Source organism: Lactuca virosa, chromosome 4, assembly GCF_052849685.1.
Source record: "Lactuca virosa cultivar CGN04683 chromosome 4, Lactuca_virosa_CGN04683_v6, whole genome shotgun sequence".
NCBI classification, from domain to species: Eukaryota; Viridiplantae; Streptophyta; class Magnoliopsida; order Asterales; family Asteraceae; genus Lactuca; species Lactuca virosa.
In genome coordinates this window covers 528272411-528297278 of record NC_136429.1, presented here as the reverse complement: position 1 = coordinate 528297278, position 24868 = coordinate 528272411, and the positions used below count along the sequence as shown (strand labels likewise).

General features: G+C 35.6%; 2 protein-coding genes across 2 annotated transcripts; one reads left to right on the top strand and one right to left on the bottom strand.

The window, feature by feature from the left end:
• Nucleotides 1–15739: 15739 nt before the first annotated feature.
• On the top strand, nucleotides 15740–17365 carry GRXC2 (Glutaredoxin family protein). Its single transcript, XM_079046683.1, has 4 exons — nucleotides 15740–16008; nucleotides 16217–16305; nucleotides 16918–17016; nucleotides 17115–17365. Exons 1-4 carry the CDS (start codon nucleotides 15953–15955, stop codon nucleotides 17192–17194), a joined length of 324 nt encoding a protein of 107 aa, XP_078902809.1. The 5' UTR covers nucleotides 15740–15952; the 3' UTR covers nucleotides 17195–17365.
• On the bottom strand, nucleotides 17354–23331 carry LOC145109509 (anthranilate phosphoribosyltransferase, chloroplastic-like). The gene is made up of 9 exons (XM_079046682.1): nucleotides 23078–23331; nucleotides 22851–22994; nucleotides 20760–20921; nucleotides 20097–20180; nucleotides 19822–20010; nucleotides 19637–19727; nucleotides 18849–18908; nucleotides 18636–18754; nucleotides 17354–17602 (listed from the first exon to the last, which is right to left on the bottom strand). The coding sequence occupies exons 1-9, from the start codon at nucleotides 23258–23260 to the stop codon at nucleotides 17462–17464; spliced, it is 1173 nt and encodes a 390-aa protein (XP_078902808.1). The 5' UTR covers nucleotides 23261–23331; the 3' UTR covers nucleotides 17354–17461.
• Nucleotides 23332–24868: the final 1537 nt, after the last annotated feature.

The following is a 24868-nucleotide window of genomic DNA, read 5'->3' as shown; positions in this document are numbered from 1 at the left end:
CAAAATAGGGCAATGGTTATCCTTGTTAAAGGATGGACGAATTCAAGGATAAGGATATCCTTAAAATCGTCCAAGGTCCAAGAGATAAGGGTTTTCAAGGTTTATCTTGTGGTTGCTTGGTGGGCAAGTAACTGGATAAGGATAAGGACTGAAACCCTAATCCCAACCCTATATAAAGACCCCTAAGGCCTTAGGATTTCGTCCACTTGATCCCTAGAGCATCCAAGGACGATTTCTACCTCTCCCCTTCTCTCTTTATAGCTTCTCCAATTGCTTGTGGTGTTTGTGAGCCATTAGAGGCACTACACTTGTGGTGCTAGCTTTCAAGACTTAGGGTTTGAAGATTTAAGTTGTTATTGCAATATAACAACAAGAGGTATGTGATCTAACCTTATATATGAATTTCGAAAATAGCATGCTACAATAGGGTTTTATCCATGTGTTCATAATGTTGTGTATCTAATAGTGAAAACATAGATCCAATTCTAGGGTTGCATGCACACATAGGATTGTATGTCTAAAACCCATCAATTCATTGTATAATGTTTCGATTAATCAACTTAATACATGAATTAAAACAATAGTTATCTCATGCTCCAAGCATGTACACTATGTTTACCTATGGTCCTTACTTTGTGAAATAGATCAATCGAAAACAGTTCAATGATGCTCATTTCACAATTCCAAATCCTTAGTGTAAGAATACCTATTTCTTGCCACTATAAGAGTGTGTTAGATTCTAAACTATCATGCAATGATCCTTTTGTAATGTCGAGCTACCAAAGTCACAGAGACTTTGGCAACGATATTACAAAACTTTCCACTGGAGATTGATAACAAAACAATTCAAAGGAAGCGAAGTCTCAAATTCAAAGTACATTCCTGTGAACATCCTTCTTTCATAAAGGTTTCTAACCTACACATAGATTCTTAATATCCAACTCCCTAACATTTCCATATTTGCCATATGACAATGCATTATTAATAGAAATATGTCTATTCGTAATAATGTCAATATGGTCCATCCATTACTATACTTTCAATTGTCCTTAAGCAACCAATCCTTAGCGAACTTTAGATTGTCCTTGACAGTTGTTTAACCACTTTAGTCATATCCAGTTCTAGTCCTTTTTCCCTCTTAATGCCCTAGGCATTTGGAAAATTAGAACACGTGAATATTATAGCATATGCAATCGATCCTATATCCAAAGCATATGGGACACGATTCATAATGTCTTACATAAAGACATGATACTTGACCAGTCTTTTGCTATAATATTTTCATATATAGAACTTCCAATGTTGAAATATTTCAACATGGTATTCATATATATCCATGACTAAGTTTGATTAATACTTCAATCTAAACTTTTAGATTTCGAAAGAAAGTATAAGTATCATCTCCCTTACTATAGCGAAACGATTTTTCAACCTTTGCAACTTTGCAAATTAGAACTTTGTTTCCTATAAATAGTATTGCTAACTTGCAAAACTTACCAAAATAATTATTGAAACATCCCAAAAATACAGTCCAAAAATTTCGTTTGAAAAACATTATCAAAAACTATAATCATCCATAATCAAAGGAAAACCAAGTGTCATGTATCTCAAAATCCCATATAAAATACTGTATCAAAACCAAATGAGAAAATATCAGAGTCTCAATCAATCCCAGGCTGAACAAATGGTGTGTGCACTGCAATCTTCCCGAGCTCCTCTTTTGAAAACTGAGTACCTGAAACCAAAACTGAAAACTGTAAGCACGAAGCTTAGTGAGTCTCCCCAAACTACCACATACCATACAATAACACATACTGGGCCTTGCCCACTGCATCGGGCCCCGCCCGACATCGTACCGAAGTCCGGACTAACTTGGGCCCCGCCCACTGCATCTGACCGAAGTCCAGAATGTATTGAACATAACAAAACATAAACATATACATAATCATATATACTGCATCAGGCTTGCCCGGTATCGGACCGAAGCCCGGAACATATAACACATAACACAAACATGCATGAATCACAAAGACATCAAGCATACATAACTACTTCTCGGGATTTCCCCGGCATCGGACCGAAGTCCGGAACACATAACATATAACATGTAAGCTAAATCACTGCATCGGGCCCCGCCCGGCATCAGACCGAAGTCCGGAAACATACAATCTGCATCGGGGTAACCCCGACATCGGGCTCACCCCGGCATAGTCTACTACTTAAACGGGATGGCATTGTGGCCGTAGACTTGTTACTACTGGAAGGAAACTCACCTCACACTGCTGAAGTCCTGCTCATAAAGCCCTAGTTGCTGGATGACAGATTCCCGAATCTGTCAACATCAAAATAACACCCAATTAATAATTGGGTTCTAACGCATATCCATAAATCCATGCTTGGGGTAAAAGACTACTTTACCCCTAACTTAGCATGACTCAAGCCCAAGGCCCAATCCACAGGCCCAAAGTCTAACTATGGCTCAAAGCCCAACATATGGCCCAATTTTCCAAATTGGGCCCAAATCTCTACATGGTCTTCCCTTAAGGCCCAATTCAGTCCAGCCCAACATATGGCCCAATTCTAAGGGCCCAATATCATACAACCATCTAGGCCCAAATTATGGCCCATTTGTGGCCCAATTTTCCAAATTAGGCCCAAACCCTCCTATGGGCCTTACCCTAAAGCCCATCTATTTGTTCTAGTCCATATGATCATTCTTGGATGGCCCATTAACAATCCAATTACCCACGCCCAATGGGAAGGCCCAACACAAAGCCAAAATGAAATTAGGGTTTCACATGGAATGACAATTAGGGTTAAGTGTTTCTCATTTAACCCTTTAAGGACTTAATTCATTAAGTCCATCTCTCTACTAGATAAATCATATGGTGTAGTTGGGCTTAATACACAGTCCAATCCCCAAGGCCCAAAAGTGGGTCCAAATAAGTCTAAGGCCCAAATACTCACAGTTAGGGTTTTCTAAACCCTAATTAGAGTTTCCACCCAACCAGGGCCCAATAGGCCCAAAATAAATCTTTAAGCCCATTAGGGTTTTGCTAGTGGGGCACCACCCACTACCACCTCGGGAAGTGGTGGTCAATCGGCGGCACACGGCGGCGGCCACCACCTTGCGGTGTGGTTACTATTATTTTTATTATTCATTGTTAATTACAGTTACAAAGCTTAATCTAAAAATAAACACACACACACACACACACACACACACTAACTAACACACACACACACACAGCCACCCTAGCGGTAGCCGGCGGTGGTACGTGGCGGCAGCCACCACCTCACGGTGGTGATGGTGGCGGTTCTTCGATTTCCAGCCAACCAACTATTACATACAATATCACACTCATCAAAACACTCATACACACACTAAAACGCACCTACACGGCGGCATATGGTGGCAGTGGTATCTTTTGGCTTCCAATCACGCAGCAACACAACACACAAACTTGAAGCTGAAACGCACACCACACAAACCCACAACCACCTCCCATGGTGGCTGGTGGTGACGAGATAAGGCAGCGACGACAGCAGCAACACCATCGGTAACAGCAGCGACATAGTGGAGGGGAGGTGCGACAGAAACGGCGGCAGGAGGCGCTCCGTCCTCATCTTCAGCAGCGACAGCTATCGGCGGCCTCGTCTTCTCGTCGGAATGACCGCAGCGATGGCAGCGAGGCAGCAAGCGGCGTTGGAGGTTGCTTGGCAGGTGGCTCGCGACTCCGACCTTGGCTAGGAGGCAGTTGATCGATCTTCAGCATGCCTCGGGTCCGTCGGTACTCGTCGGGGGAAGCATCTCTGGTGACACACGACTCTGACAACGGAAGGTGTAGCGGCGCCAGCTAAAGGGGTCATAAGGGTGGCGGGTGGTGAAGAAACGATAAGGGTTAGGGTTTGATTTGTGTTGACGGGTTATATCCTCAGCCTCAAGAAACTTCCGCCCATAACGACGGAATTGGCCCCTCATTCTCTATTTTCTTTCAAATTTAATCCATATTTACCCTTTAGCCCTTGATCCCATAATTTCCTTTCATAAAAAGTCTTGAAATTGCCAACCAGCCCCCCTAGGCCTTCAAATCTTTTCAATTTAAGTCCATTAATTACCAAACGCACCCTGACTTCTGTAATTATGACTTTTAACTCCTCGAAACTAACGCCTTGCTCAATTATTATTCATTTTAGGGCTTCTATACATTTATTTATTTATTTTATAAACGGGGTGTTACAATTATGCTCCCACAATCATAACAATTATTTTGTTACTAGCATAACATTTATGCTCCCACTAGCTTTGATATGTATCCAAAATCAGCTGGACTTCTAGAAATCAATACTTTATTGAATTTCTTACCAAAGTTCAGATTTCTGATACGAGATGCTTCGATAAGCCTTTATCTAAGCTCATACACCTTTTATTACAAAGCTCATATGTGTGTCTAAACTATTTCAGAACTTACAACAATAAGTTCCGAGTGTTCACACTATTTTTCATTTCTCACAATTCGAACTATGAAGAAGGATACCGTAATCATAATTGAATTTGAGAACGCAATTTACACAATTGCTATCTCCTTAAAATCTACTTAGTGAAAGCGTTTCCTCACAATCATTTTCATGAATTGGAAAGAAACCTTATGACACTTAGATTTTATGGTGTATGTGTTCCTATCCATGTGAATCTGTCATTCCCAACCATTATCATAAGACAAGGTCTATGACAAATTCAAACTCATATGGACTGAACTTGTTCAATCTTAATTTCTTGCCACTTGGCAGCACAAGGGCCTACCATGTCTTCCAAGTTGTTAAGCAGCTCACCTATACAGACCAATGAACTTTCACTGATCAAGGTCCTTCGCCTTATGCAAACAATTGAGAACTCAGAGAACTCACATGCATAGTCAACTTTTAATTGGAATGGGCACAGACAAGAATATGTCAATACGATAGGTTACAAACCTTAAGTCGTGAGCTAGTGATACACAATATGTTTGTTATTGATTAGTTCCTAAAACTTTCCTAGATCTTCAAGACTCCCACTGACTTCTTGACATATAAGATTCTCTTTTCAAGAAACACTCATTGACAAACAAATATTCAAGAGTCAGTGCAGATTCTTATCAAGGAAAAACACTTCATACAATTGGTCTTAGTTGGTCTTTGTCTTATCCAAGACATCACAATTACCATTTACAAATGTGTTATAAACCTACTTAAGACATGTCACTCAAGTGACAATCTTAGAGAATGACTGTAAGACTCGATTTTGGAACGAAGTATGATTCATCTTCTCGATTTAACCATTTCAACAATTCTTGATTCCTCTTCTTAGTCATGCAAGTGCACTAAGCTGTCCTTAGAGTATCAATTGAGATATGGTTCCATAATCATTAGGATGATCATAAAACACGATATTAAAGTACTCTCCTTTCCTTTTAGATTGGAGAAACTTTTATTTTTCTGCCTAATTGATTCTTCTTATTCGTTATGTTATTCATTGAAACTTTTTCAATGATTCAAAATTACATTTATTCTTGTAAGCATAACCATATTTACTAAACCTTTAGTAAATCATGACGAATAGTCTTTATCATTCTTTGTGGTGGATCTGACCAGTGCACATCATTGTGTACTAGATCCTTTCATCTTTCACTTGAAGTGATACATTTGTGGTGGATCCCATTGTCAATGTCCATGGAAGTTTGGGAAGTAGATCTTCCAATCAAATTTGCATTACCAGTGTGCCAAATCATTTCTGATTCAGCAACAATTAGCAAATAGGTAAGATCAATAAGGGTCACGTTGCGGTCCGTCATATAGTAATCTTTAACAAACTCACTATATGACTTAGGAAGTGCTTGAAGAGCCAAGTCAACAACCAACTTCCTCATGACAACGACTCCTAACATTCCCAGCTTGTCAATGTGTGACTTCATCTCCAAGACGTGTGCATACACAGACTTTCCATCTTTGTGTTTACTAGCCAATAGGGTTTGAGTGACCTTGAATTTTTCAAGTCGATAAACATGTGGGTCAGGGAGAATAATTGGAAGAGGTGGAGGAAGTGAAGTATGATTTCTGTGAACATCATCTTCATGTGGAAAGCTTTTTCCATAAGATTCGGAAAGACCATAGTTGTCAGAACTAGACATCTACATAGGAGAAATTCAAGTTAATTGATTTAAGTCCTTAATTTAACACCAAATGAAATATTAAGGCTAGGACCCAACACAATATTCTGCAATTCGGAAGAGGGATGCCGTAATCCAATTGCAAAATATTTGAAGGTAGGTAAATGACGATTTACCAATTTCCACCATGAAAAAAAATGAATATTAGGTATTAAATGAATTGAAATTCCTAGATTCTTTTGAGATTCATTGAACTTTTCAATGACATGTTTAATCTCGATTATGCCCTCTCAAGTTTGTGACTGGGATACCGAGGATCACAAACAAGGTGTGAATAACCATGCAAATTAGCTTGGTACTCTCGATGTCATTAATCACCTAATCAATGTGCCAGTTAACCACACACACTCCATTGATCAATGATAATTTACGAGAAACCCATTACCATCCTTCATAGTCCACATTAGTGTGCCGGTTAACCACACACGCTCCACTAACTGACCAATAAGGTGCAGTGTGCAATTTCATGGATTAGCATCAAATTCACATTTTTCCTAAAGTAACTAAGATTGAGAATTTATAAGTGTTTACTTACTTTGTATTTCATTATACTTTTAATGAGGATTTAAGTGTCCTGTCAAACCCGTTTGGCTAACGACCCTCCACTGGTCAAGGGTGCGGTGGGTAAGAGTGGATACCCAATGACGGTCATTTTACATGCCACTTCCTTAAACATCCCTTATAGACCAGCTTCGTGAATGAGGCCTACTAACAGCAAGACTGACTTTTTACTTATACATATATAATATATTAGAATTTTAATTTTATATAGTATAAGGGTGTATTTTAAACATTTAAAATACTAGGTGGTTTAATCTATTAATTAAACTAGACTTTTAATTTAATTAAACTCAAACCATATAATTATGGATTTATTAATACTCTTTTAATTAAACTTTTAATTAATTATCAACAAAACCATAATTAAAACTTTTAATTCTAAATTTAACTTATGAAGCCAAAAGGTTTAGTATTTAATATTTCACAATTAAAACCTTTTTAATCAAATTTTAAATTCCAAAACTTGATGGCAAGTTTTGTAACTCTTCAAAACTTCTTGAGTTTTAGAATTTATGTTACATAAATGAGACTTTCTAAGTTCCATAACTTGAGTGCAAGTTATGAAACTTTTCAAACCCATTTAGATCAAATTTTGTAACTCTCTTTCAAAGACTCTTGGCTTCCATAACTTAAGGAGTTAATTTGTTTTATGAATGAGACTTTACATATTCCATAACTTGAGGACAAGTTATGAACCTCTTCAAGAAACATTTAGATCAAACTTTAAACTAATAAAATAATCATATCATTTTATCTTTTACTAAATTGATCTAATTCAACTTTTGATGCAAAATGATTCAAAATTTACAAATAATTAGTTTTTCACAAAATCAAGTAATTATCTTAAAATTTGGCAATCATCATGTTATTGGATGGGGATAATCATTACCATACCAATAAAATCAAATTTTATGAACCAAAACAGTTTGTGGTAATGATCCTAATCCAAAACAGGCCAAAAACTCGAAAAATCTGCCAACAGACTGCCCAACTCGTCGAGTCAGGCTATGGACTCGTCGAGTTTATCTCCATATGATCCAACTCGTCGAGTCCAGCAGTCAGACAAGATTTTTCCAGTTTATTCAACTTTGAACAATTAACCAATGCATCTATATAACAGAAAACACCCATGACTCTGATACCATTGTTGAGTTTTGAGTACTATAACACTCATGTGGTGCACATACAACCCTAATGCATTGGATCTAAGTTTTCTCTAATTATACATGCAATTTCATTTTATCCAAGGCATGAAGCCTAACTAGCATACAATTAGAGATATACAACATAAAAACTAGTTGGAAGATTACCGCTTTGTTGTAGCTTGTAGAACTTGACCATTAAGAGCTTAGCACCCCAAGTGTGATGTCTCAAACAAGTCACAAACACCATAAACAAGTGGAGGATAATGAGAGAGAGGCTAGGATCACCAAAAACGGCTAGGTTTACACCTTGGAGTACTAGTGGCCGATTTTGCAAGCTTAGGGACCTTATTTATAGTTTGGAATCTTTAGGGTTTAAACTTATAAACCTTAATTCACTTGGGCTTTTAATCCATTAACTCATTAGCCTTATGGACTAACTCTTCATGGACTCTCACAAAGGTTTAGTCCATTTTTAATCAACATGGATCATTAGCCCACACTATAAATATCATCGATTTACTAAATTAATTCCAAATTAATTCTTGATCACTAAATTAATTCCAAATTAATTGCAAGAAATTGTTCGTTTAATTAGTCTCTTTTGATCAGTAAATTAATTCTTGACCAATATTAATTAAATAATATGATTTCACAGTTAATATATTATACTTATAATATATTAATAAATCACAAATAACCTCTTTCTCAAATATTCATCCTGTCAAATTGTCCCGATGAAGGCAACCTGAAATGGGTCATGCTGCTGTCGGGTCAAGTACATACCAATTATAGTTATAGGCTTAGACACCTAATCCAACAAAGAATGACTTGAACCCTCCATCTTTGTTTGAGGGCATTACTATACTACTAAATCTACATCTTTTATCCCAAGAGGAACTTGAACCCTTCATGTTTGGTTGGGCCTCTATCATCTGTCAACTTCTGATACCGTTGGCCAAAAGCCTTGTTGTTATAATTATAATAACAAATCTATTATAAAGTTCTATAGAAAAAGTAGTTTGACCTTTTTTATCGACATGTGATTTGTTTTAAAATGTCAACTTTCTTATGGAGTGATGATTTATATGAGATAACTTTAATTACAACTTCTTTCAATGTAAATATCATGCATGATATACGTTGGTTCTAATAAATTATTAATTATAATATATGAAAATATGTCTGGGCTTTGTCTGTGGTTTATACAAAAGGTTTGGTAAAAGTCGGAATTTGAGAGAAAAGCTACGCCAATCTTATATTTGGATTGAAAATGGGAGTGATTTTGGCAAGACTAAAGGCTATTTGGAAAAGTTTTTAATGGTTTAATTAAAAGATAGTCTCGTTTTTCAAACGTTAGTAGGTATAACCTTTCACTAAACCATTCTATTTTCTCGAAAACTCCTCATCACCCCCCCCTCCTTTCTCCACTTAAATGAGATATTTATCTACTTATTATAAATTTAATTCAGTTAAGATGGACATTGCTAAATAACCTATGTGTATATGTACCCTACACATTATATATCTATAAATTAATAAACAAATATTTATTTATTATTTTGATCAAAATGTTTGCTAAAAAAATGTAAACCAAATATAATACCATGAAATCTTTAAAAAAATGGTATTTAATATTATAAGATAATATTTAATACATAAGAACAAAATATTCCATTATTTTAAAAATGAATAAATAAATCAACCTACCTTCAAAAACTGTGAATCCCCGTTGTTCGGCCAAAATCGTATTTTTGGTCCTAGTATTGAATTTTGGTCATGGGTGGTCCCTGTGGAGGGTTTTTGTAACATCGGTGGTCCCTGAGACCGTTACCCTTTGTTAATCTCTGTTAAGCTTCATTAGTAGCAATGTGAAAAGACTAAAATGCCCTCGAGCTATATTTGATAAAACCCTAAGGTGGAAGAAGGTTTTCATTTTCTTCTTCCTAACCTCACACATTCACACCTCTCGACACCACCATTGGATCTGAACACTGCCTCCATTACCACTACCAACACCGATCACTTCCTCTGTTACCTACCACCTATCCGTTAAGCTGTTACCTGCCACCTCTCCGTTAAACTATGCTAAATGTCTGTTGACATCACTACCAATACATCAACCTCAGTCACCGACATCAACATCTGCCACTACTATACTCCTGATTTAGGTTTTGAAATTCTCCTTCCCTTCCCTTCTTTAATTATAATTATGATTGAATATAGTATTCTCGTTTCTAAAATAAATTCAAATTGCATTCAAGATTAGTAACTGAAATGGAATTACAGGATTTGATATATTGAAATGGAATTACATACATCTTAGGTTAGTAACTGAATTTCATTTTAGGTTATTTTAGGTTAAGGTTAGAAATCGAATTGTAAGATTTAAAATCACCTCTGTTTTCATTTTAGGTTTTTCGCATCACCTCTGTTTCATAATTGAAATCAAGTCATGCCGCTTGTTAAAGGCCATAGAGTTAAAATGTACAACATCGTAGTAGGGTTCGAATAATGCTACTATTTTACCAAAGTCATTATTTCTTGAGGTAAAGAATACTATATCATTAAGTATCGAAGACTTCTAAAAGACAATAGTTTGGGTCCATTCCAAGAGGTTGTCAAGACAGAGTATATAAAGGCAATCCTCCTGAAATTTTGGTGAGTGAATTTTCTATGAGGATATTGATACAGACCCATAGCATACTAGGCCCGTATCATGCAATAAGCTCAAGTGTAGAACTCACTCCCAAAAGCTAATTTGTAGGAGGAGGGGACACCTAGACTTATAAGCCACCAACTTATAGTACTTTCAGCCGACGTGGAATCATAGCAATACCCCACGCTTTGAATAGCCAACGTCCTTGTTGATCATGGTTGGCACCCCCTTTCGGTCCAACCCACCACTCCGAGTCATTGTTGATCACAACTACGTTGGTCACGGTTGACACCCCCCTTTTCGAGTCCAAGCCACCACTTCGTAGGCCACCACTCCAAGTGTTGGCACCTCGAAAGATAGGGACGGCTATGATACCAATTGATACGGACCCATCCCATACTAGGCCCGTATCATGCCATAAGCCCAAGTGTAGAACTCACTCCCAAAAGCCAGCTTGTAGGAAGAGGGGATACTTAGACTTATAATCCATCAACTTATAGTACTTTCAGCCGATGTGGGATCATAATAGATATCATGGATGCAAACTACTAGATGAGTGGTGGATAGGCAGCGTTTTGCAAAAAGTAAGGACAAAATACTTGGTGTATTTTCAACATCCAAGGGAGGAAATTTTGTTCACATCAAACATGGTAAGGTCCCACTAAGAATAAGGCAATGATGTTTGGGTTTATTACAAGATATATTATTCATTAAATAAGTCTTCATTGTTGCTATTATCATGGAAATATGTTATTCATTAAATAAGTCTTCATTGTTGCTATTATCATGGAAATATGTTTTTTTATAATGTTTGTAACCATGATATTTGTTAAGTTTCCTTTATGTATTTTTGTCCTTGTTTTACCAGAAACAATGAATGCTTTTTAACAGAAAATCTATTAAGTTTGGTTGCATTTGTTGTGTTTAGTTTTATGTTTTTCATGTGTCCCTTGGATTAATTTTTGTGCTTTGTTGTTAATAAATGACGTGGAAGTTGAAACATGTAGATTACTTGTTCGGGTAAGTGTTTGTGACAGTTACGTAGTTTGTGGGGTGGTGGCAGCAGGATGATGGTTGTGAGGGTTGTAACTGTTGGATTATGTGTCTAAGCCCATAACTATATATGGTATGTACTTGACCCGGTTGTAGCATGGTCCTTTTGAGTTGCCTTCACCAAAGCAACTTGACTGGATGAATAATAGAGAAAGAGGTTATTATGGTTTATTAATATATTATATGAATAATATGTTAAAGGAGAAATCATATTTGTTTAATTAAAATTGGTCAAGAATTAATTAGGAATTAATTTTGTGATCAAAAGATATTAATTAAAGCTAGGGGACTAATATTGTAATTATTGGATAGTTGCAAAGTAGGGTAAGGAAACCCTAGAGATAGGGTGGACGAATTCTTGGGGATAAGGCCTTAGAATTCGTCCAAGGTAGGGATTCCAGAACATTCTTATGGGCTGCTTAGAGCCTAAGCAACCGGATAAGTGTGTGACTGAAACCCTAACTCCTCACCTATATAAAGTGTAACACCCATAAAATTCGAACCAATTTAAAACTTTTAAATCATTTAAAAATCACTCGGTTATTACAATTTGTTTTCAAAATAGTTTAAACATCAGAGTTCCCAGAAATCATAATCATTAATCGAGGAAGTGTACGGTCACGCCTTCGCCTTCCCGCGACCATCCGCTGAACCTGAAACAATAAATCGAAACTGTAAGCCCGAAAGCTTAGTGAGTTCCCCCCAAATACCCATACCCACAACAAGACACATATAACCATAAACAACATACTATGGGTCCAGTCAACCATCGGGTTGGAATACCCCAGGCCCTCAACCATCCGGTTGAAATGCCAACAGACTATGGGTCCAATCATCCTCGGGATGGAATACCCCAGGCCCACAACCAACATGTTGTAATGCCCACATACTACGAGTCCAATCATCCTCGGGATGGAATACTCACAGCCCACAACCTACAGGTTGGAATGCCCAGATCTATTGGCCTCCGCACAAAGTAGATAAACCTCAACCGCTAAATGAACATGTGCACATATAACAGATAATCACATAATAGTCTATAGACAATAATTGATCTAACGAATCATACTACATAGCATATGACACCATCCTATCTACCAGGATGCCGATCTAACAGATCATACCACATATCATATAATATTATCCTACCCTCTAGGATACCAGTCTAACAAGTCATACCACATACCATATAATATTATCCTACCCTCTAGGATACCGATCTAACAGATCATACTAGCATAACATAACCAGATAACAATCCAAAGGGCCGACCTTGGTGCCTTAGACCCTTGAGTATAGTGAGGATAACTCACCTCGCAAGTAGCTCGGAAGGTAGTGTCAAACTCCTCCAGATGTAGCTCCAACTCCAACACCTATATTCACCAATGTCCTTTGCTATCAATATTCAATTTACCAAAATACCCTTCGAAGTCAACTGGTCAACCCTTGGTCAAAGTCAAAGTCAACTGTCACGGTCAACAGTCCATGTTGACCTCAACTCGCCGAGTTCCTTGCATAACTTGCCAACTCGCCGAGTCACTCGTATGACACGCCGAGCCTAAGGCAATCTTCATCGGACTCACCGAGTCGTTCATACGACTCGCCGAGTCCCTTCAGTCCTTCATCCATACAGATGCTTTTTAAGCCATGCTAAGGCTCCATACTGCAGATCCAAGCTCCTAGGGAATGTTTATCACGTAAAGTTGCAAACTTTACGTGCATGCAAGGTGCTAATGACTGAAATCAAGCTAAAGAAAAGGTTCTAGGCAAAAGAGCTTCACCAACATGCTAAAGACTGAGACTTTATGATGATAAGAGCCAAGACGAGCCTAGATCTGAAGTTGCAACTTCAGATCTTGGTTCATCACTCGAAATGTAACACCAAATGCCCAAAATGGTCCCAAAACTCAAATATAAAAGGGATATAGCTAGAAGAAGCTCAAGGTGATGACTTAATACCTTCAAATGATGATAAACTGAGGTAGACTTCAGATCCCCAACTGTTCCTTGCTCAAAGCTTCTTGATCTTCAAGCCTTTCCTCACCAAGATCCATCTTTCAAGCTTAAACACACAAGTATGGAGAGAAAATGGAGATTTAGGGTTTCTGGACTCACAGGGGCTGTAAGGGAAGGCTAAGGGGGCAAAGGATCCTTTAAATAGGGTGCAAAACCCCGGGGATTAGGGTTTCACCCTCCAGCTCCAACTCGTCGAGTCACTCTTCCGACTCAACGAGTTGGCCACTTAAATACGTGGCCCAATCCCGCTCCTACTCGATGAGTCAGGGCATCCACTCGTGGAGTAGACCTTGAAACTTGAAATTTAAAGTCATACTATAAATACCTGAGAATCAGGGTGTTACATAAAGGGACCCTTGGCCACCTAAAATCGGCTACACATAACCCTAAGTGTTCTAGGAGCCGATTTTTAGCCTTCCCCTCTCTCTTTTGCCTTCTCCAATTGTTTTGGTGTTTGTGATCTATTAGATGCACAACATTTGAGGTGCTAAGGTTCTCAAAGGCTCAAGTTCTTCAAGCAACAATCAAGGTAACTTTCTAACTAGTTTATTATATATGATTTCGATTTTTATGATATGCTAGATTAGGGTTTTACAAGTCTTGGACAATTATGCATGTACTAATTAGAAAAACTAGATCCAAGCATTAGGGTTTGCATGTACACCACAAGATTGTTGTAATGCTCAAAACCCATCAGTGACATCAACCTCGTTGGACGCAGTTGGCACCCCTTTTCGGTCCAAGCCACCACTCCGAGTCATTGTTGGTTACAGCTACGTTGGTCACGGTTAGCACCCTTCTTTTCGAGTCCAATCCACCACTCCGTAGGCCACCACTCCAAGTGTTACCTTAAAATATGTGGATGACTCTGATACTAATTGATACGAATCCATCCCATACTAGGCCCATATCATGCCATAAGCCCAAGTGTAGAACTCACTCCCAAAAGCCAGCTTGTAGGAGGAGGGGACACCTAGACTTATAAGCCACTAACTTATAGTACTTTCAGTTGATGTGGGATCATAACAGATATCGTGGATGCAAACTACAGGGATGAGTGGTGGATGGGCAGTGTTTTGCAGAAAGTAAGGACAAAATACTTGGTGTATTTTCAGCATCCAAGGGAAGAAATTTTGTTCACATCAAACATGAAAGGGCCCACCAAGAATAAGGCAATGATGTTTGGGTTTATTCCAAGATATATTATTCATTAGATAATTCTTCGTTGTTGCTATTATCATAGAGATATGTTTTGTTTGGTAATGTTTGTAACCATGATATTTGTTAAGTTTCCTTTGTGTGTTTTTGTCCTTGTTTTACCAGAAACAATGAATGCTTTTGAACAGAAAATCTATCAAGTTTGGTTGCATTTGTTGTGTCTAGTTTTATGTTTTTCATGTTCCCTTGGATTGATTTTTGTGCTTTGTTGTTAATAAATGGTGCGGAAGTTGAAACATGTTGATTACTTGTTCGAGCAAGTGTTTGTGATAGTTACGTAGTTTGTGGAGTGGTGGCAGCAGGATGGTGGTTGCGCGGGTTGTGGCATCAACATTGAGGTGGTGATGGTGGTGGTGGCTATAGGATGGTGGCAGTAACACTGGTGGTTGTGATTGTTGGATTTAATCTAAATGTGTTCAAAAGATACATATTTTCACTTAAGGGGATTTTAGTCTTTTTTTTTTTCATTTGAATAACTAAAGGTCATGTAGACCATTTTATTTTCATATTTTAGAATAGTTGGTGGTGTAGTGGTTGTGATGGTGGTGGGTGGATCCGTGGAGGTTATGGTTATAATATTTGTGGTGATGCTAGGTATATTTAGTAGGAGTGATTAGTAGTTTTAATTCGTAGATAATAAGCAATAAAGAGAAGATAAACACAAGGACAAATTAGTCATATTCTAAAAATATAACAGTTAGGTTGTTAGATTTAACAATTCAAGGACCATCGGTGTTACCAAATACCTCCACATGGACCATCTATGACAAAAAGATGATACGATGACCAAAAGTGCGATTTTGGCCAAACCAAAGGACCAAAAATATATTTTACTCTATTACTTTAACGTATAAAATCAAAGCATCACAATGAGAACGGCACGAATATATCTTGGGTCGAGATCACCCACACCCTGAGGCTGTGAACACGTGTACGTTCAAGATGACAGGAGAGGGGCTCCGAATCTATTTAACTGTCCTGTATAAGTAATAAGTATATGGTTGTTAAGTATCATCCAAAGTTCCAAATCCCGTTTCGCGTCCAAATTCATATCTTACCTAATTCCTCTTTCGGTTTACGTGTAATTTTAATCAACAATGGCCTCAGCCAAGGCGAAGGAGCTCGTTTCATCCAACCCTGTCGTCGTCTTCAGGTTTCATTCCTACCATTTCATAATCCTTCTCTTAAATTTGGTTTGCATTTTTTTCTCGTGAATTTCAAGGAATTGTGGACGAATGGGGTACATGCTCTTTTGATTTGGGTATACTGTATAAATTTAGTGGTTTTTATGTATATAAACTAATTTGTGTTTGAATGGATCTCTGTTAGTGATGTTTGTGTTTTGGATTTGGTTTTGGCAGCAAATCGTATTGCCCTTTCTGTGTGGACGTTAAGAAGTTGTTGACGGAGCTTAATTCTTCCTTCAAAGCTATTGAGCTTGACCTAGAAAGTCAGTTCCTTTCTCACTCTCTATATGTCTGTCTATAACTGTTTGAGCGATTTGATAAAACATCATCATCAATGGTAAAACTAGGATTTGATTAGAATTTTGAACATGTTCATATGCTAAGAAACGAGCTAAAAATTCTGGCACATAAATTGAGCTTTATAACAATTGAAACTTTGCTACAAATTCAGTATTGTTTTAGAATTCCATGCCTTTGAGAAATCTAGTTATCCAGAAAGGCTGATTTATAAGTTCTCGTTTACCAACTTTATTATGTAATTTTGAATTTCACAAAGTAGTGAAGTACAAATTCATTATCCTCTTTGAAAACACGATAAGCTCATCATGGAACAGAATTTGTCTCCACAGGCTCACTGTTAGCATCTTAGTTCTCCAACAAACATTTTTTTTTCCACATCAAGTCTGAATGAATAATGATTTTTGTGTGTGTATATAAGGTCTATTTTTGTCTGTATATATAAGGTTTGTTTCTTTTCTAGACTGAATAAAAACCATCTGAATGAGATCATCTTACCATTACTTCACTTGTAATTATGATCATACTCAATTACTCATGCCAACTGATTTGAAAATTGTGTTGTTATACAATACAAGATGATGGAGGTGAGATACAGTCAGCATTGCATGAGTGGACTGGTCAACGAACTGTGCCAAATGTGTTTATTGGCGGAAAGCACATCGGTGGCTGTGACAGTAAAGCCTTTATCCTTTTAATCTTTTATATTTTATGATTTTCCAGTTTTACCCTTTTCGGTTTTTCTCAATTTAATCTTCCTCATATTCTCCTGTAGGCACTGTTGGCATGCACAAAGGAGGGAAGCTTGTCCCCCTGCTGACAGAAGCTGGAGCAATTGCTTCCAAATCTTCTTAATAAGTAAATAAAATAACTATCTCATGGTTATCTTTATAAACAGAATTTATATTTATCATAAACTTTCTGAAATTCTGTTTATGCGTATTTCAGTATTTGCTCCTGAACTTATGGTGTTTCTGTAACTGATTAAAAATGTTGCGTTTTAATATCAAGTACTGTTTTCATGGAGTCTATTATCTTATATAATCCAATTATTTTTCAATTACAAAAAAACAAATACCAAAAAGGCGTACATAAAATCTTATTTTAATTCTTGCAAAATAATTAAGAATTTGAGACAAAAATCCAATGGTCTAGTGTCTTAAGAGCCTTTCCAGATTGGTGTGTATCGTGTGCAAAAGCCACTGCTTCAGATAAGGTGCCAACTTGTCCACTCACTGTAAGTGCTGCTGCTGCATTCAGGACCTGATTTTTTTTTTTAGTTTGCAATAGTTAGAGCACTTGATTTTTATACTTTGTAATATCAGAAGGGCAATTTCAACCTATTTAGCTAAAAAATTGGTCGTTTGAAGTTGTATTTTATCTCCAATGGGTAGAATTAAAAAAAGGGTTAATGTCATAAATGAGTAATAAACTATTTGTTTTCAAAAAATGGCATAAATGAGTAACAAACTATTTGTTTTTGTTCATAAAATGCCATTGATATAATGGTATTTTGTGAACATTAAGTTCGAGTGAGTTACTTATCTTCTGATGGCATTTAAAAAAAAAAAATCAATGGTGTTTTGTGAAAAAACAAATAGTTTGTTGCTAATTTATGATATTAACCCTTATAAAAACTTAGGTAAAGATGTGTCAAATAGGTGGAGTGGGTAGGTCTAAAGTTGCCCAAAGTGTATAAATACTTACAACCTCCTTAAAAAAGTCCACTATTATTAGTTTTTTTAATCATATTAAATACATAGTTATTTGTAAAATAAAAATAAAGAGCTAAATGCAAGAAATAGTACTTTAAAAATACGATAGCATTCGACTTACATTTCTTTCTATTACAACAATGTACTTTTTAATTATTTTGTATCAAGGCGTTGTACTTTAAAAAATCAACCCAATTATATCATTGTACTTTCAATATTTTTCTTATTAAGACATTGTACTTCAAAAAGTCTACCAATTATATCAGAGACTACTTTTTTTTTCTATTGAGATATCGTACTATGAAAAATCTACCCAATTATCACAATGAAAATTGTTTTGTATTTGGGTGATATTGCTATAATTATGTAGATTTTTCAAGATACAATGTTGTAACATGAGAACATGAAAATATAACGCTATAATAAACCAATAAATGAAAGTACGTTGCTAATTCTTGCATTTAACCCTAAAATAAATACAAAAGAGTTGATGGGTTGACCCGACCCGACATGTTTTTACCCATTAAAAAAAATCTTTTTGACCCATGTTGGAACTATGATAGACTGTTCAGAAGACTTACCAATGCATCTGCAATAGGTCCTCTCTCACCAGACAATACACATCTTAGCACCTTTGCATTGTATTGTGGGTCCCCCCCTCGTAAGTCCTCAACAGTGCATCTAGGAATCCCAAAATCCACTGTAAATGATCATTTCCATTTAGGTTAGAGATTAGAAAGCAAGTCCAATTGTGTGATCATCTATGAGCAAATTTACCAAAACAGAATTCTTACATGGGTCAAAATGGAACTTCTTGATCTTTTCTGGTGTGACATCGAAAACTACTCCGGGACCTATTTCATGTGTCATGATCATCAATAAGTCTTTAAAATTAATAAAACTTTAGGTTGTGTTTTATTTTTTATACGTAACAATATTTGACAAACTTTCTAGGGCTATTTCCGATAATCTGGATGAGGGTGACATTCATGTCTTTTGCGCAGACAAAAATATAACCAATTTTTTACTACTTACATCTACAAAATTCATAACACCATTTAAAAAATCACAAAAAGTTGATAAAGGGTTAATATGATAAACGAGTAACAATTTATAAACTATTTGTTTTTATTTTTTCATAAAACAAAATTGTTTATATAGAATTTTGTGTCAACAGAGTACATTTATTTTAATGGTATATTGTGAACAAATACAAATAATTCGTTACCCATTTACACTACTTTTTAAAAACAATTGTGTTTTTTTATAAAAGAACAAATAGTTGGCAACTCTATGAAAAAAAAAGAACCCCATCAAACCTCAACATTTTGAAATTTATGGGGAGAGAAAGGTGTGTCTCCATACTTTAGAGTATTTTTAGTTATTTTGAAAGAAAAAAAAATATTAATGAAAGATGGTGGGACCACTTTGAGTGGTGTCATGGTAGGACAATATTATAAGTTGTGTGTGATTGATAATGGTATAAGTCTTAGTCCGGTACATGTCTGAGTCAGAGTGATATGCTGTAGTGTAACAAATGGGATCTTAGTGATAAGGAATGTACAACAATGAGTTGTCATACCAAGCGGGCTCATCTCATCTAAACCCTCGGAGTGTACAACTAAAGCTCTTTTCATGCCATATCTTTGCAAAGCTTTTGCCATTTTAGTAACCTACCACCAAAAGTGAAACAATAAAGATGTTGTTAACAAGTTGTTGTTTTTGGGTGTAGTTAGGTTAGGTGGTTAAAAGTTAATTTAAACTTACAATGTCTTCCTTGTATACACCAACGACTGCAAAGGGAACCCTAGCAGGGTTAAGCATAGGACCTAACACGTTGAAAACGGTCTTCACTCCTAGTTTCTTTCGAATTGGTGCAACAATCTTCATTGCTGGATGATAATTAGGAGACATCATAAACCCGATACCCACTTCTTCCAAACATTTCTTCACTCCCTATCACCCAAGATAATTTTTTTCTTTTTTTGTAAAAAGTCAAAAGCGCTTTTTTAGTAGAATGGTGTATGGAGGGACTTACGAACCTCAGGTTCCAAATTTATGTTTACTCCTAACGCTTCCAATACATCCGCACTTCCGCAAGCAGAAGAACTTGATCGATTTCCTTGCTGTATGTAGCGCAAGTGCTATTAGGTTTTCGAACCATGAATGTACAATTAAAGATGCAAAGAAAAATAAAAACACACAAGATTTATGTGGTTCATACATTTAGGGTAATCATGCTACATCTACAGTGGAACCAGACATGTTTATTGATTTCATAATAATGTTTACAGTTACATCATCTACTTGATCATAGGATGGTATAAACTGTATGTGGCAAAATGGGCGGGGTTAAGTTAGGTAATGCGTAAAACACAAATAATATTTTGAGAGATGTTAAAATGTGTAAGGTCGAACGACGCAAAATACCACTATTTAATGGTGTTTTGTCGACAAAAACAGGTAGTTCGTTACCTATTTATGATCCATTTTTAAAACAATGATGTTTTGTAGAAAAAAATTGTTAGTTACCCATTTATAATATTAACTCAAAAATAAAACTCATTTTCACATAAATAAGTTAGAATTCCCTCCTTTAGTGTGTATATATATATATATATATATATATATATATATATATATATATATATATATATATATATATATATATATATACACACAGAGAGAGAGGGGAAGTTTTTCACCTTGGCAACCTTAGCACCACAGGCAGCAGCAAGTAAAGCAGCTCCAGTTGATATATTAACCGTGTTAGCCCCATCTCCACCCGTCCCTACAATGTCGACTGCATGCTCTATCCCCTCCACCTTTCGACTGCAATTGATCATTGCTTTTGCTAAACCTACAATCTACATTGCAAGAATCATATTGTTTGTCTGGATAAAGTTTTGTATGCACAAGATGAAACCGTCTAAGCGAGACTAAACGACCGTTTTACCCTTACATAAAAAAAACAAAAAAAACAAATTTTCATAATATTCATCAATTATGATGTGAGAGGAGTTGGAAGGGAAAAAAGAGAGGGGGGGGGGGGGTTGTAAAGAGTTAGGCAGTTAACCCATTAAGTCATTCTTTCTGGATTAAATAAAAAAAACACATTGTCTGAATTAAGTATTTAACCTGTTAAAGCTCATTAAATAAAACATAAACATCTAAGTAATGATGGATAGCGACGATTAGGGTTGTTAGTCCAAACCATCGAATCAACAAAGTATGGTTATCAAAATCTATGTCTTAAAATTTTATACTTTTTTTTATAATTATCCTTACACTATGGGATCTTCTAACATGTGCCCTAAAGACTAATATAAAAAATATTAATTATGGGAAATATTATCATAATTAAATATAAAATGCATTAATTATGAAAAATATTCTTATAATTAATACATTTTACATTTAATTATCAAGAATATTATTTATAATTAATAAATTTCATATTTAATTATGGTAATATTTATTATAGTTAAAGTTTCTTATAAGAGAAAATTACAAAAATAGCCTAATTCCTTAATTGATTTGTGGAAAATAGCAAAAAAAAACCCAAATTACAAAAATAGTCATCAAAATCGCAGATGGACTCAGTCTATCTGCGATTTTACTTGTCCATCTGCGAACGTACAAGTCGCTAAAGCACATTTGTGCTTTAGCGACTTGTACGTTCGCAGATGGACTTTTTTTATCTGTGATTTTGCGTCCATCTGTGATTTCCTTTTTTTCAGGGGTATAAAAACGTAATTTTTTTTTTCTTCTTTCATTTTTCAAACTTTTTTTTTAAGAACTCTCTCTCTACATGCACTATGGACGATTTCATTTTTCAAATATTTTTCAAAGTTTTTGTTGGAGAATTCATTTTATTAGAGATGTTTTAAACAAATGTTCCAAAGAAATAAGAACTAAATTTATAATTTTTGCAAAACTTTATATATAATAAGGTTGTTTCGTAGTTAAACCCTATCAATTTGTAGTCAAAATTTGAAAAAAAAAAAAGTTTGAAAAAAAAAACGCTAAATCGCAGGTGGGATGAGAGGAATTGCAGATGAACTTAGTTCATCTGCGATTTCAGTCAAAGATTGGAGTATTTATACGGAAAAAATAAAAAAAACAAAAAAAAAACACCTGCGAACGTACAAGTCGCTAAGCACGACTGTGCTTTAGCGACTTGTACGTTCGCAGATGGAATGCTAAAATCGCAGATGGGCTTAATCCATCTGCGATTTTCATGGCTATATTTGTAATTTGGCTTTTTTTTGGCTATTTTCCACAAAGTAATTAAGGAATTTGGTTAAATTTGCAATTTTCTCTTCTTATAAACTATTTATTCAATAAGGTAACACCCGAAAATCTAGTTTGGGGTAAATTTTGAAAGAAGGGAGAAAAAGGAGGGATCTTTATATAACTTATTAATTTCAATTTTATGTTTGTTGCATTTTATCACAACGGAACAGAGTCAACAGACGATCTGATTAATTTCAATTATTCAGTAATATATAACACCTCAAAGAGAAATTAAATTTCCTCCTACAATTTCTTCATACTATTCTCCTAGCCATGTAATACTATTCTCCTAGCCATGTAAAATGATGACATGTGTCATATATAATTTTTTTTAATAATATTTTAATCTACTTGTCGCCATTTTAATTGTCACCATTTAAGATAAGTAGGAAGAAATTGTAGAAGGATATTTAATTTCTCCAAGTCAAATTGCAAACCTAAACACACCGATTTGATTATGAATTTATGATCACTCGTAAGACATAACTGAAACTACTAACCTCCTCAAAAGTTTCTCCTTTGGCTCTAAGAAGAACAAGGAAAGCACTGATCAGAGCTTCATTAGCATCTCCGAGCAAAAACTCCAGAGAGTTTTGCGCCTCCTCCTCACTCAAATCAACACAATCCAGCAAGTTCTCGATGAACTGCAACCAAAACACACACACACTGCTTAAACATAATCATGAAACGATTTACAAAAATGACGATGAGATTTGAGGAGTAGTACCTTCGGAGAAGAAACAGAGAGCTGTAAATCCGATCGCGAGCAAGAAAAGTGAGTATTCGAAGCTAAAAAGTTGAAATTCTTCCATGGATGAGATTTACGACGGATCTGAGGCGGTGATGCCTCCCTGAAAATGCTACGGCGGTGGAAAACGGAAGAACTGCTGCAAGGAAATGGAACCGCCATTACTGCTTTGAGTACTCAATTCTTTTCTGCTACTAATCGTACCAGCAAAATTTCTATTTTTGCGTCACGAGTTTTCTCACCATTAATGCTACAACAACTGCCTTTATATTAAAATAGAGTATGTTACATTTTTTGTCCCTAAGTATATCTGGTTTTAGCAATCTTAGTCCGAAAATATTTTCTTTCGAAATTTTGGTGTTCGTTTGAGGTTATTGTAACATTTTTTTTTGTCTATCTTCCAGGTTAAATGAAAAAATTTGGTCCCTACGTTTATATGATTTTTACAATTTTCGTCCCAAATAAGTAGCGATTTTATATGGAACAGAGTGTAAAAACGTTACAAAATCTTGAACAAAAAATTGCAAAAGAAAACTTCCTGTGACCAAAAAAAAAAAAAATCACCAATACTTAGGGACGAAAATGTAATTTACTCTAAAGCTTAAGTTCCCCCAAGGCTCTAACTACGAGTTGGATTATGGATTTCGATGGAATCGATTTAATCTAATTGGATTATGTTAACGGATGTAGTTGGATGTTGGATTGGATTGTTTTTATCCATTGGATATTTTTGATTGGTTTAATCGGTTGTTTATGCATTATCCAAAAATTCTAATCCATTTCTCTCGAATAACCAAATATAACCATGATAACTAAAAATAAAACCACACACAATTTCGTTAAATAAGACTACCAAAGTAACATTAACTTCAAGTCTTCAACTTATTTTTTATTAAATAAATAATATTATTAATTGGATTTGGATAATAACATTGGATATTTATTGGATTAAAATTGGATATGCAATTAGATCAGATTTGTTCGGTTATCCATTTAATTTTCAAAATGATCCAATATCCGATCCAATCCAATTGAATTTTGAAAATTTACATCCAATCCAATTGGCCGGTTTGTAATTGGCTCTGTCCTTTCCAATTTTAATTTATGTACACCCTACCTTTAACTACCTATCATTAAGTGATACATTCTTATAGGGTTGTAAATGAACTGAACTTCAACGAACCATTCATGATTCGTTCAGCGGTAAGTTTGTTTATGTTCGTTTATTTAATAAATGAACGAACGTGAACAAGATTGTTTGTTTATTTAGTTAAACGAACGAACATGAACATTGGTGTTGTTCGTTCATTTACGTTTGTTTATGTTCGTTCGTTTATGTATAGAACTAATAATACTATGTCGTTTTGACTTAAAACTACATCGTTTTTATCGTAAGATTTGGTGTAATGCATGTATTTATGTATGGTTCTTTGTTTGGAAGTTAATGGTCGTTCATCTTTATTTATCTTCGTTTATGTTCATTTAACATCTTAATGAGCAAACATAAACGAAGTAATTTCTTAAAAGAACGACCATGAAAAAGGAAATTCATTCGTTTATGTGTCCGTGTTTGTTAATTTATTCGGTTAAACTTAAACGAACGAACGTGAACACACTTAATTTGTGTTTATTCGGTTCGTTTACAGTCCTATATTCTTGTATGGGACATTCTTACGCGAATATTATTACTCTATTAAGGTATTATTTTTTAAATAAATGGGTAATGTTTCTGAGAGAAATATATCGCCATAATGGATCAATATCACGATA